General features: G+C 43.5%; 1 protein-coding gene across 1 annotated transcript in view; it reads right to left on the reverse strand.

Annotated features, from left to right (window-relative positions):
* Nucleotides 1-14,401, reverse strand: part of LOC146960953 (uncharacterized) — a gene marked incomplete at its 5' end in the record, with an annotated part of 76,442 nt that extends 62,041 nt beyond the window's left edge. The window contains 6 exons of the mRNA XM_085771908.1: nucleotides 284-457; nucleotides 1,976-2,149; nucleotides 5,021-5,194; nucleotides 11,885-12,058; nucleotides 12,414-12,587; nucleotides 14,195-14,401. Coding sequence (XP_085628034.1) covers nucleotides 284-457; nucleotides 1,976-2,149; nucleotides 5,021-5,194; nucleotides 11,885-12,058; nucleotides 12,414-12,587; nucleotides 14,195-14,401 — 1,077 coding nt within the window. The remainder of the gene's footprint in view (nucleotides 1-283; nucleotides 458-1,975; nucleotides 2,150-5,020; nucleotides 5,195-11,884; nucleotides 12,059-12,413; nucleotides 12,588-14,194) is intronic.
* Between the last annotated feature and the right edge of the window lie 424 nt (nucleotides 14,402-14,825).

Raw genomic sequence — 14,825 nt, forward strand, 5'->3', positions numbered from 1 at the left:
TTACTCAATGAAACAAAAGAAACTGAAGAGAGGTTCAAAAGAAACTGTAAAAGACAATTAATGATCAACACAGTGAAGTGTGTGTTGTAAAAGAGCTGACACATGTAAAGTGCTTCAGTTTGGTTAACTCCATCAGCTGTCAGTGCAGTGTTTTTATGACTAAATGTTTCTGTTGAAGACGACATGTGTCAGTGTCGTAGTGATTTGGTGAATTATGTTAGTGTGTTCTTGTGTTTTATTCGTAAAATCTAAGATCTACAACAGTAACAGTCAGTGAACTGACCTCAGAGTCTCCAGTCTACAGTCTGGACTCTCCAGAAAACCACTCAGATCCTTCACTACTGAATCCTGCAGCTTGTTGTTGCTCAGATCAAGTTCTCTCAGGTGGGAGGGGTTGGACTTCAGAGCTGAGACCAAAGAAGAACAGCTGATCTCTGACAAACTGCAGTCCTCCAATCTGAATAAAGAATAAAAGAAGAAGAGTTTGTTTGTTTTTTACAGTGTCTGAACCTTTTTTCGCATTTCCAAAACTCTTAAGTCAGTGAACACAACATCACATCAGTCTGTGTGAACTGTACGATCAATTCCACGCACGCACACACACACACACACACACACACACACACACACACACACACACACACACACACACACATACACACACACACACACACACACACACACACACACACACACACACACACACACACACACGAACAGCTCTACACCGGGGCTAGGGGGTGCTATAGCCCCATCAAAATTCTGTCTAGCCCCAGTTAAGCCCCTCAAGAACTTTATTTTATATTTTAATACATGTATATATATGGTGATAAAAAATATTTCAAGCATTTAATTTTATATTTTAATATATATTTTAAGTTAAAAAACATTAAAAAGTTCCCGAGGTCCAATAAAATCCCCGCTTGCCTGTTTGTGCTGTGCCTGTAACTTACCCCATTGATTGGTGTATCTGTGTGTGCGTGTGAGGGACAGGGGGGGCGTCTTTTGTTTATACTCACCATGGATACTCGCGCCTTAGGTTAAGGCTAGCTAGCTGGATCGTTTTGTGATAAAGAAAAAACGAGTGGTAGAAAATGAAGACCAAAACCCAGCAATAGACGCATCATCCTCCTATAAAACAACTCTGGTGAGTGATACAATTCATCTGATAAAGTGAGATTTTAATCTGTTACACTGTAACGGATGCACAGCAGGACGTGGCATGTATTTTTGTTTGCAGTAGAAATATAATCACCAAGATTGTGATTAGCCTGTTCCTTTTGCGCTCTTTAAGTGTGTGCCGTGCCCAGTTAACAGGCACATGGTGTTTGTTGTAAGAGGGTATGCACATGATGTATGGATTGATTAAACACACATGTTATTGATTTCACTGTTAATTTAATTTCTTAAGTTATAATTTTGTGATCACAGACAATATTGCCAGTGAATGCATAGTTGTTAGTTTTCATTAATGGAATAAATACACTTGTCGTAGGCGCATGGCTGCTGTCCGGTGCTGAATGTGTCACCTGCACGTGAAACATTTTTGCCATTGCCTTGTGGTCGCTTGTATGAGGCTTAGTTATTTTGTTGATTTATTCTTTGGCCAAATTCAGTTAAAAAATACTCATGCTTGTGCTGTGTATCATAGCTGCTTTTATTTAAAAAAAACAGAACCTCTTTATAAAGTTACCTAATCATGAAAATCGATTATTTTCTTAGCACCCTCACGTATTGGTCAAGCCCCCCCTTAGCACCGGTAGAGGAAAAATCCTGGCAGCGTCTATGACACACACGCACGCACGCACAAAGAGTCATGAGAGAAGAACAAGTGGAAACATGAGACAACAACCATTTCAAACGTCCTTCATTCATGACATCAAAGTCAGTGATTCAAGTTCTGAATGAAGATCAATCAAGTTCAGTTGTGGATCAAAGATCTAAGATCTACAACAGTAACAGTCAGTGAACTGACCTCAGAGTCTCCAGTCTACAGTCTGGACTCTCCAGAAAACCACTCAGATCCTTCACTCCTGAATCCTGCAGCTTGTTTCTGCTCAGGTCCAGTTCTCTCAGGTGGGAGGGGTTGGACTTCAGAGCTGAGCCCAGAGAAGAACAGCTGATCTCTGACAAACTGCAGCCCCCCAATCTGAATAAAGAATAAAAGAAGAAGATTGAGTGATTGATAATTGATCAGATATGTCCTGATCAACGACCAGTAGAGGTACTTTGTCCTTGTGTTCCTGTGGCTCATCATCCTGTGGCCTTCTACACATCATCCACATGTCAGCACAGATTCATCAGCTGCTGCTGACCTCAGATCAGTCTGTCAATATACAATCAATATCAGATCAATACCTGTTGGACTAAACACTGACTACAACTCTCTGATTCAGGACTGAACTGGATCAAAGGTTGAAGGTCCAGTCCTGATCCAGGACTAACACACACACACACACACACACACAGTCATGTTCTAGTGAATGTTGCCTGTAGTCTTATTGCTCTTTCTCCCCCTACTGGTGTTTAAGAGAAGCTCATTGGTTCATGTTTAATTCCAGCCTTTGTTCTGATAAGTAGATTTAGGCCCCATCCACACGAAAACGCGGCTTCACTGAATCCCATCTTTTTCTTAATCGTTTTGAAAAGAATCTCCGTAAACACGACACCGTTTCCAGAAATATCTGCGTCTACATGGATCCAGTGATAACGACCCAACGGCCCACAAGGCCGATCCGATAAAGTATTTATCCGGATTCGAAAAAAACAGATTTGTGTGGATAGGGCCTTAGTCACATGACACCGTGCAGAGAGTCTGATCAGAGAAGCATCAGTAAAGACCATTCAACGTTACTCCAGTCTCTGAGTTTCTCTTGTTCGCTATCTGTCGATGTGTGTACAGACACACACACACACACACACACACACACACACACACACTGAGGACAGAATACACACACACACACACACCTAAAGTGACCAGACTATTTGTGACAGTTGAGGGTCCTGTCACTATGCCTCCAATTGATCATGCGCCCTGGCTACTTGGCCAAGGGGATGTCCCTTTGGGTGACTGGTTTTGGGTTCAATCCCCGCCCGGGCCTCTTCACCTTGCCACATTCTGATTATTGATGATGTGGGAGCAGCTGCTGAGTGACAGGGGGAGGAAGGATCAACACATGGAGGCTCTGAACCAAAGCAGACTGGTGGGACTGAAGGAGACCTTTGGAACTGACGGGACTCTGCCTGATTGTGTCCAGAAGATCATTTCAGACGGGCTCGGTGTTGAAATGAGGAATTAGAGGGAATGGCTGCACAGGCAACTGGCACCGAGACCGGTTGTGATCCACTTCCTGAGGCAGTGGACCAGGGACACGGTGATCAGCACAGATGAAGGAAAGAGAGGTCTGAGAGATCTGAATGGGATAAAAATAGCCTACCATTTGTCTATGTTTCCAGACATGTCGCAGGAGTTGTGTTCATTTTTGATTATTCAGGGTGGATGTTTTTCCTGGCTAGTGGAACCTTATAATGTTTGCCTGATGGCAGCAGCTGGAAGCAGTGGTGGAGGGGCTGACAGAGATCTTCTGTGATCAGGGTGGCCTTCCTGACCACAGACCGGCTATACAGTTCTGATTGGGGGGTTTGTGGCCACAGGCCTAACATCATGGTGATAGGCGCCGGTGCAAATACTTTTTTTGTGCCCTCACCCACCGCCCTAAACACAAGCGAATGCAGGCACACACACACACATTTGGACACACACACAACCACTTGAGAGAACTGCTATTGTCACCTTGTAGCTAACGTTACAAGTAGGGTTGTCAAGATACCAGAATTTCAGTAGTCTATACCAATACCAGTAAATTTCCACAATTCTCGATACTTATTTAATAACATGATTTTTTTTTAAAAGAAGAAAGAAACCATGTGCTTCTAAATTCATATAGCCTACTTTATTATTTAAAAAAAATCTGTTTCACATCAAACTTTTATTTGCTCCACTGTGCTTCGACAACCTTTCAGGCAGACACATACAGTAAGAACAGAGTTAAAGAAAGTCATGGGGCCGGATTTACCAAAGGTTTGCCTGTATTAAAACGTGTGCAAACATGATTGCACGCGCAAACACACGTGGAACCTGATCTACTAACCGGACGCACCGAGGATTGCGTCTCTCAAACGGACAAAATAGCACGTGCGATCCATTTAGCGTGTTTGCCTTGACGAATATGTAAATATGGGTGTTTCAGTCAGAACGTGCAAAATACTGGGAGGAGTAGATGCAAATCGATTCATTTAGTGCGTGCAATGTGATTTACCAAACCAGGAAGAGATTGCAGTGGCTGTTTTTGCGTCTTTATTTACCACGTCTGAAAACCATGTACTAACTGACAAAACTTTGCCAAAACTTATGCGTTTATTGATTTGATGCCTACTAGAGCCCCATGATCTTACATCTCTGCATTTCCTCACGTTTGATTCTGTAACAGTTTTTCAGCTGTGTTAAAAGTCTCTCCTCCAGTGCGCTTCTCTCCTCTCCTCTCCTCTCCTCTCCTCTCCTCTTCAGTACCTGGCTGCTCAGCTCCGTCTCTCAGTCCCGGTCCCAGACTGAGGGACGTCACCGCGGCCTTCACCCGTCTTTGATCCCTCTGGTCAGTGGTCAGAGCATTTAGATCCGTGTGTCCCACCCGAGCTCTCTATTAATCCACTGGATCATGAGCAGCACACACACACACACACACACACACACACACATATTATAGGTGTGTGATTGTCGCTGCAGCTGCTGCCTGTTCATTACATGACGAGTTGGGCCCTGTAGCGATTTGTGTTTATTTATCTAAACAGAGCGCGAGAGAGATGAACACACATGCTTCAGGTTTAAGCTCTATTAGTGATTCATTGGAAGATGGTGTGTTTCTATCATATAATAAACCATTAGACCGATTTAACCTGGTGGGGTTCAGTTGTGGATCAAAGATCTAAGATCTACAACAGTAACAGTCAGTGAACTGACCTCAGAGTCTCCAGTCTACAGTCTGGACTCTCCAGAAAACCACTCAGATCCTTCACTCCTGAATCCTGCAGGTTGTTTCCACTCAGGTCCAGTTCTCTCAGGTGGGAGGGGTTGGACTTCAGAGCTGAGACCAGAGAAGAACAGCTGATCTCTGACAAACTGCAGTTCCACAATCTGAATAAAGAATAAAAGCAGTGAGTTGAGGACAAAGCTCCTTGTTGACAGTGTTCAGTGTCTCATCATCTGTTCAGAGCTGAAGAAGCTTCAGAAAGAACAAGTTTAGAACAAGTTTACCCCCGACCGATCGCAGCAGTGGTCGGGGCAATGTTATACAACTTTAGGCAATTTTAAGAAACAACACACAAATAGGAACAAGAACATCAGTTCTCTGATGTCCATTCTGCCGGAGCTGGGACTTTAACCTCTGACACCAAGAACCAGCTCCTAACTCATTGAGCTAATTATCTGGAAGTGAAACCTGGTGTGTGGTTTATTAAATGGATTCAGGTCGTCACCATGGTGACAGCAGCTGTCAAGGAAGATTTAAAAAAATGTTAAAATGTCAAGCTGTTATCAAGAAAAAAATCTGATAATACATAAATGTAAACGTTTTCATGCACTGGAGGCTCAATTTTTCAAATATCAAAACACCAGGTGGTATTTTTGTGGAGGACGGTCTGAAGATGCAGTCGCAGCAAATTGGTGACAATTGAGCAAGAAAGGTTTTTATAAGTTTTACAGAAGAAGAAGAAGAAAGGTTCCCAACAGCTTACGCTCCCTGGCCCCTAAAAATCAAGGTCCAACAGCTGAAGCAACAGGAAGCAGGTTAAACAGTCACATAGAGAGAAAACAGCTCATTAATATTCATGAGAAGCTGCTGCTGCTTCAACACAGACGCAGTGACTCCGCCTCTTCACCTGTCAGCTCCACCTGTGGCTCCATCCAGACAAACTCATGTTGAGCAGCCACATTGACTGCGTTTACATGCACTTCAGTACCCCGATTTCAATCGGGTTTTTTAAGTACCCCAAATTTGTGTTTGCGCATGTAAACACCATTTCCCGATTCCAGAAATCGGGATAAGCTCATATCCCGATTTTGAGAAACCCGATTTTGCTGCCCGGAGAACTCCGAAAGAAATCAGGATACTGGAGCATGTAAACACAGTACCCCGATATCTGAAAGCTGCTCAGCCAGCTGACGTAACCGTTACCATAGATATGTTACAACTAACAACATGGCGGCGCCGGCGAATACAACATCAACAAGAGCGTATTTTTGGAGTGATGAGGAGACTGAATTTTGCCTTTCTGTAATGAAAGAACTCAATATTACACGGTGTTTGGATGGGAGGAAACATCGAAACGCGGATTTATTCAAGTGTGTCGCCGATAAATTACAAGACGCCGGGTTTCCGAAGCGGAGCGTGGAGCAAGTGAGGTCGAGGTGGAAACTGCTCAAAAAAAGTTATTATTTGGCGAAACAACAAAATAAAAGAAGTGGCTCCGATCCGTCACCATTCAAGTTTTATAAAATTATGGACGAAATGCTGGGCCACCGCCCACTCGCCACTGCAGCAGACAGAGGGGTTGACGTTGGCTTCCCCAGTGAGGATGCTGAGCCTCCACAAGATGAATCATTACACTCAGGTAAGGTCTTTACGTTATCTACCGTTAGCACATAACGTTATAAATCGTGGTGGTCAGTAACTAGGCCTATGTAAAGTACATTCAAGTATTATTTCAAAGTAGCTCAGTTTTGAATGCAGAACTTTTATTTGTTGTGAAGTGTGTTCGCAGTATGGTAGGCCTATAGGCTAAGTGTAGAATGAGGGGTCGTTGTGGTGGTATAAGTCTTGATGAACAGGAAAACAGGCAAACAGGAACGGAGAAACGGAGACGGACTTTATGTTTACACTCTTTGCTGACCGGCCTCATCATCATGACAACCACAAACAATCGCCACTACCACACACACTGAACCAATCATAGGCAAGGGGAAACAGCTGATCATTACGACACATACGAATAGGCTACAAAATAACAACTCGCGGCAGTAGAGCCGTAGTGCTTCTCCCAGTCAATTCAGAGTATTTTCACAGCATTTTATGCGGCCCGTCTTCGGTCTCTGCTCCAGTCCCGAGCGGGCTTCGGACACGGAGCAGAGACTCAGGTCCGACAGTGCAAGGCTGTCCCTCTCTGAAGCAGAGGAGAGGTCGGCTTCACTCCCGTTTTCTTGACAGATGCGACTATACTCCGGTGCGACATATAGGCCTAGTCCGGAAAATACGGTAGTAATATATTAACTATATGCACTAAATATAACACCCAGACATATCCAAACTCTAAGTAACATTACTTTAACTTACTGTAAGGGTCTGAATAGGCCACCACTGGTTAGGCCCATATAGTATTTTTCACGAGAGTAAAGTATAAAACAGTTAAAGTGTTGTTAAAGTAAAAGTATAAACAGATACAAGACGTTAACCTAATGTTCCTATCTATAGATGATGACCTTGAAGCTGATTTAAGCTCAGGAAGAGCCAGTACCCCTGCAGCTGAGGACAGTGAGGACTCCCCAAATGCCGATAGCCTCCCTGTATCTGCTGGAGGAAGCTCTGTGCATCCTTCTACTGACACATCCTCCCGATCCACACAAGGTAACCAGTGACATACTGCAAGTTACAGCCCATGTGTGTTATCTGTACTGTAAATCCTTCAAGTTTGACCCTGTGACTGAGTATGGGCCTATATATTGGTTGACAGGCCCTCCAATTATAAAACTTAACATGGTACATAGTAGGGATGGACATTTTAAATGATTTCTGTACTCTCAGTATTTGTGTAATCACACATTTAAAAAAAATAATAAAAATGGGTCAATCATGAAAAACAAGCGGAAAATGAATACTCCAGTACTCATTACCAGTATACAGTAGATGCAGTGAAATTGGGATGTAAAGGTAACCAGGAAAATGGTGGTAGGCTATGTACCTGACTGCAAAAAATAAGATAGCCTACTTGAATATGATGCAAAACACTTTATTTAGGGTTTGTCTTATCTTAAATTATGCATTGTTTTACACGAACATAGAGCATTCAAAGCTTCTCCAACACAGCAACTAATAATACAGGCGGGGAGTATGGGCTCCAGTCCCACAGAAGAGCCACTGTAGTACAAATTTCTCAAAGAGGGAATGCTGATTATGATAGGACACTGTCAGAACACACACAATGCATCACAGCTTGATGCTACTATATTAAACAACAAAATTAAAACATATAAAACTACCTATTAGGCAGGAAGTTGAAATGGTGTGGCTGATTAGTGCATCACGAATGTATCTGAGGCACTTAAATAAATAATGAATACTAATCCCAAATTACATGTGGCAGATTAGTTTTTTCAACCCATTACAGTTAGAGTACATATAAACAAGTAAGGCTGTTGTCACATGAACATACTGCTTACACAATTTTAACCAAATTTAAAGCAAGTAACTTATATTTTATGTGTGTTCTTTTCAGAGGGGACAAGGTGCAGAAGGCGCAACACCCCCAGCCGCCAGCATGACTTCCTGGAAAGGTTCCAGCAAAGTCAGAACGAATGGATGGAGCGTCAGCTCCAAGAGAGCTATGAGCGGGAGCGTAGGCTTCTTACTGAGGTTATACAGCAGAGCAGTCGCTCCATGGAACTAATGGTGAGCCAACTCGTTAGTGGGATGAGAGGCTCTTATAGTGTTCCACAAAGGTTTCCCTATGCTAGTCCTCCTAACACCGGTTATAATGTTTCTCCACCATACTACCCCCCATCTGGTAGCTCTCAGGGGAGAGGAATGGAGAGTGACACTGAGACCTCTTTTTTTGAGCTGTAGTTTTTTATGTTACTGTAAAGTGAGGGCAGATGGACTACATACTGTACAACTGTATTGAATTTATTTGTATTTTTGTTGTGTTGTATTTAAATAGTATTAGTATTTAAAGAATGAAATAATTGTAACTGTTAATTTAGTATTTAAAGAATTGTAACTGTTCATTGAGTGTAAGTATTTAAAGAATGAAAGAATTGTAACTGTTAATTTAGTATTTAGTATTTAAAGAATTGTAACTGTAATTGAGTGTAAGTATTTAAAGATTGAAATAATTCTAACTGTTAATTAAACAAAATAACTATTTACAGTAGCCTATATTTTTGTTTGTAGTAACATCTTCAGCTCACAGACGCACACCTTTACGGAGCGGAAAGTTTGCTGCCATGTGATTTTTGAGTGCCTCTCTAATTGCTTGGCCATCTGCACTGACAACATTCACGGGATTATCTCTCGGCTGAGGAAATTGTTTCTCCAGAATGGTTGCCTCAAGCATCCATCTTGGATTGCCTTGGTCCTTTTCTTTTTCACAGAAGTTGTGTAGGGCGCAGCATGTTGCAATGAGGTAAGGGGAAAATGAATAGTGCAGATCGCTCCTTTTCAAAAGAATTCTCCACCTTGCTTTTAGTCTCCCAAACGCAATTTCGACACAGGTACGGGCAGCACTAAGATACACATTAAACAAGTCCTGCTCAGGGGTTAGTCTTGGAGACCGTGTGTATCCCTTCATGAGCCAGTCTAACAGTGGATAAGCTGGGTCACCAAGGATGAAAAAATTTACACCCTGTCCATCAACTTCCAAAACTCTCTGCAAAACAAAGAGAAGATGACTATTAGCTGGAGGAAAACACTCTGTTCTCTTGATTCTCACAATATATAAAGAATTCACTTCTCTAAGTAAGTGCAAGCTTTGAAATTGTATACTGTCATACTGTAGACTTGCCTTAGGCAACTGGTCAGCCTTTTTGAACAGATCTGACTGACACAGGACGTTGGCATCATGGGCACTGCCGGGGACTTTACAGGTCACACTCCAAAAACTGAAGCACAAAATAGTATTTTGTTAGATGACTAACATAGTCTGTTACAAGGTGTATTTTCATCTCAATCTTCCCTGTATTAGAATTTATGGCTTCTGACATGATTTTTGCTTGGGGATGCCTGATAACCAGTCATTCCATACAAACTTGGAATTCACTAAAAAACTGACAATAACATTATGTCATGCTGGAGTGGGCGGTCATACCAGTATTGATCATCTACCACTCCCTGTAACACATAAGAAGCCCATCCTTTTCTGTTGATGAAGTCCCGGTAGCCGTCAGTAGGTGGCAGGATAAGTATGTGGCTTCCATCTACACAGCCGATCACCTGAAGTAAAAATCTAGTTAATTAGTTCTGTTTATGACCTGTGGAGGGCAGCATTACGCTGGATAGCGTACAGCCGGCCGGAACTGATCAAGAGAAGAAGAAGAAGGAAAAGCTGATGATCACCTGAGGAAGTCCGTAGGCTCTTTGAAAGCGCTCGGCTATCAGGGAGGCTTCATCCTGGCTTGGGACTTTGATGAAGTGGCTCATAGCTATGTTCACCATTCCGCGACAGAACATATACACAAATTTTTTCACTGTGCTTCTGTGAACACCAAACTGGTTAGCAACCAGTCGATATTCGCCACAACTGCCAAGTTTGTACAACACTATGGCCACTCGCATTGGTAACGGAACTGGTGCTCAGACTACGGTTTCCTCCGGTCTCATGAACGGGTCAACGACACCACACAGTCGGTTGAAGGATGCCCTACTCATCCGAAAGTTTTCTCGCCATTCAGAATCAGAAAACTCTGTGAGGACGACCCTATCCCACCAATCGCGGCTACGCACTCTCACCCACAGCTCCCTTGTCCTACGCGATGGCAGTGACAGCCAGATACCTGTAAGAGGTGAGGACATGTTGAGTATTTGCTGTCGCTCTCTCCTCCCATTGCTGATAATGAGATGTATGAGCCATATCTGCAGCTGGATGTTGGCATTTAGTAATACTAAGGCCGCTATCTGCCAGAGAGGTCTCATTTTTTATTGGTTAGTAGCCTATAGCAACGCAACTAAGTAACGGTAGTGAAGCAACTTAGTAACAGTTATGGGAAGTGTAGTAACTGTGGAGACTGGAGTTGGACATGTAAATGAAACCGGACATGTAAATAAAACCACTCTGATGAACTGAAACTTGTTTTGAAGTCATTACAGCCACGTTTTCCTGTACATGCGCACGTAAGACGTAATCAGAAACCGGGATACTGTATTTATCATGTAAACAGGGATACTGAATAACCGGGTTTCTCTAACTTCATGTAAACACCATACCCCGAATTTGATCAATAATCGGGGTACTTAAAAAACCCGATTGAAATCGGGGTACTGAAGTGCATGTAAACGCAGTCATTGATCAGAGGTTTACTGACCACGCTCAAGTTTTAAAGACAACACACATGAGAGGCTGAACACTGTTGTCATGACAACACATATGAGAGGCTGAACTCTGTTGTCATGACAACAAACATGAGAGGCTGAACTCTGTTGCCATGACAACAAACATGTGAGGCTGGACTCTGTTGCCATGACAACAAACGTGAGAGGCTGAACTCTGTTGCCATGACAACAAACATATAGAAACATGTTGAATGAAGCTCAGAGACAAAAACCTGCTGACCAGCACACACACACCTGCTTATTATGGGATGTTGGCTTTGAATGTTTCACTACAAACACCACAGAGCCTCAGGAAAGAGGAGGAGCCACCAGCTATTGATTATAGATCAGTTATTGTCTGACACATTACATGTGTTTCTGTAGTTGACTGGACTAAAAGCAGAGAAGAAGAAAACAGCCGTCACCATGACGACCCTCAGTGTGGATCAGTATAACATCAGCCTCAGCTCAGTGTCAACACAACTTTCACATCACATTCATCTGAGCACAGAAATAAAACAGAGTCTGACCTCAGAGTCTCCAGTCTACAGTCTGGACTCTCCAGAAAACCACTCAGATCCTTCACTGCTGAATCCTGCAGGTCGTTGCAGCCCAGGTCCAGTTCTCTCAGGAGGGAGGGGTTGGACTTCAGAGCTGAGACCAGAGAAGAACAGCTGATCTCTGACAAACTGCAGTCAACCAAACTGAATAAAGAATAAAAGAAGAATTTGTTTGTTTGTTTTTTGTCTCTTTTTAAAACTCTTAAGTCATGGAACACAACATTACATCAGTCTGTGTGGACTGTAACACACACACACACACACACACACACACACACCTGAAGTGATCAGTTTATTGACTATTGATGACTATGGAGTGAAGTGAAGAGTCATTGTCAGTGTGAGAGAAGAACAAGTGGAAACATGAGACAACAACTATTTCAAACGTCCTTCATTCATGACATCAAAGTCAATGATTCAAGTTCTGAGTGAAGATCAATCAAGTTCAGTTGTGGATCAAAGATCTCAGATCTACAACAGTAACAGTCAGTGAACTGACCTCAGAGTCTCCAGTCTACAGTCTGGACTCTCCAGAAAACCACTAAGATCCTTCACTGCTGAATCCTGCAGCTTGTTCCAGGTCAGGTCCAGGTGTCTCAGGTGGGAGGGGTTGGACTTCAGAGCTGAGACCAGAGAAGAACAGCTGATCTCTGACAAACTGCAGCTCCACAATCTGAATAAAGAATAGAAGAAGAAGATAGAGTTGTTGTTGTTTTTTTACAGAGTCTGTGAACCTTTTTTCAGTTCTGTAGCCACATTTCCAAAACTCTTAACTCAATGAACACAACATCACATCAGCCTGTGTGGACTGAATAATCGACATGTTTCTTGTGTTACGAATTAGCGGGTCTAGGGAGATTTATGTAGTAAACATAATTGGTGCTAATCCTAACCTGGAGTGTGTGAGTAGGAAGGCAGGCAAGGCAAGGCAATTTTATTTGTATACCCCGTTTTTTTACAAACAGTTTGTCTCAAAGGGCTTCACATGGCATCATAACAACATCCTCTGCCCTTAGACCCTCACATCAACTGAGGAAAAACTCCATAGAAGACCATTTTAACAGGGAAAAATCGGAAGAGAACAGGGGAAGAACGGAGATGGACTGGTTTCACCTAGAGGGCAGTGTGAAGGTAGGTCGGCCTACCGGAGTTAGCTGGTCTTCCCGGACGACACCGCCGCCAGTTCAGACCGGTGCTCTCTCCGGAGCGGCGAGCCCCGTCTTCAGTTTTCAGTTCAGAGTTTTTAAAAGAAAGATGGTGGATGGGTCTTCCTCATGCATCAGGCTGGTTCCCAGGAGAATAAGGTGCGGCGCGTCTTCAATGTTCACTCGCGGCTTCCACGTGGCAGACTCAGCCTCTCAGCCCCCAGGTGAGTCTATTTCCCGTGATTTAAGGGGTGGGAGGCACATGCCTCTCCAAGTGAGGTCATCTCCACCTCAGCACCGCTTAACCACACCTCTTACATCTCTCATGAAAAACCAGTCCACCAATTTGTGAAAACAGAGGCAAAGAGAAAAGAAAGAAAAGGAGGAGCTACAATCCCTCTACTCCTAACACTTGTTCTTTTGACACAAATTTCAAACATGTAAAAATATTTAAGCTCAACCAAGACCAAACAACAGGTTTGAACAGCTCCATGTTGAGTTTCTTTCACTGTTTGTCAGAACAGAAAACCTCTTGTTGTAAACTGAAGCTGAAGTGAACAGCAGTTCACACTGGGACTGAAACACACTGATGAGTTTGTCTTTTCATTGTTGTTGACAAACAGCTTATTGAAGTTGTGTAATCAGATCAATCAGCTGTTTCATCAAGGAAACATCCTCAGGTGTTGAGACTCTTTAGTCACATGAACAATAGGGAGATGAAGGAGAGGAAGACGAGCAGCAGGACGATGAGGAAGATGTGAGGTGTGATGTGGATCAGAACATGTGGTCCTATGATGCAGATTGTTCCGTTTCTTTGTAAATAAAGTTTTTACAGCAGACATTCAGTCACTTCCTGTCTTCTTGTTTCATAAAGTGTTTGTTCTGTAAAGCTGCTCTGAGGTGGGTCGTTCACTTCTTGAACTGAACGTTTTAAAAAGAAACAAAATTCATTCATTTCATTTTCATCCGTTTGGTGTTCAAAGTGTTAAACCAGTTGATAGTGATGATAAGAAGCTGTTCTGATGGATCTTCATCATGTGGCCTTCTACACATCATCCACATGTCAGCACAGATTCATCAGCTGCTGCTGACCTCAGCTCAGTCTGTCAATATACAATCAATATCTGATCAATACCTGTTGGCCTCGGTCTGATCCTGACAGCTGGTTCTGGTTCTGGTTCTGGTTCTGGTTCTGTGGACCATGAATCCCTCATCAGATCTCTGTTCAGTCTCTGTGACTCTCTGACTCACGACGTAAACAAACGAAGCGACAGTGGACTGTGGCGTCTCCAGGAGGAAGAACTGGTCCCTGTTCTGGTTCTGGTTCTGGTTCTGTTGGGACCTGGAGGAGGACGAGTGCTGGGCCTCAGTCCACCACCGGAGCTACTGAGACCTGCAGAAACAACCAGGTGACCTTCAGCTAACGTCCAGAGCCTCCTGCACCAACACCTGACAGGTGTTCAGCTGACCTCACTGATGATGGAGAAGAACGAGTGTGATCTTCACTGAGACGCTGCAGCACAAACACATTGAAAGGACCCGGATCCACAGCCGATCCACATCAGACCAGATGCTGCTGAAGGCCGAGCTTCAGGCTCCTGTCAGGTAGACGGAGAGCTGCTGTGTCCCAGCTGCTTCCTGCTGTCCACACTGACTGTGAAGTGGTCTCTTCCTCACAGCTCCACTGGCAGAGAGCAGCTGAGGAGCTGAAGCTGGATGGAGCTTCAGCTCCAGAGGCTGTGGACACAGTCACAGTGGCTCAGGAG

The sequence above is a fragment of the Trachurus japonicus genome, unplaced genomic scaffold (assembly GCF_045865225.1).
Source record: "Trachurus japonicus isolate A0001 unplaced genomic scaffold, Traja_1.0 AP029792.1".
In the NCBI taxonomy this organism is placed as follows: domain Eukaryota; kingdom Metazoa; phylum Chordata; class Actinopteri; order Carangiformes; family Carangidae; genus Trachurus; species Trachurus japonicus.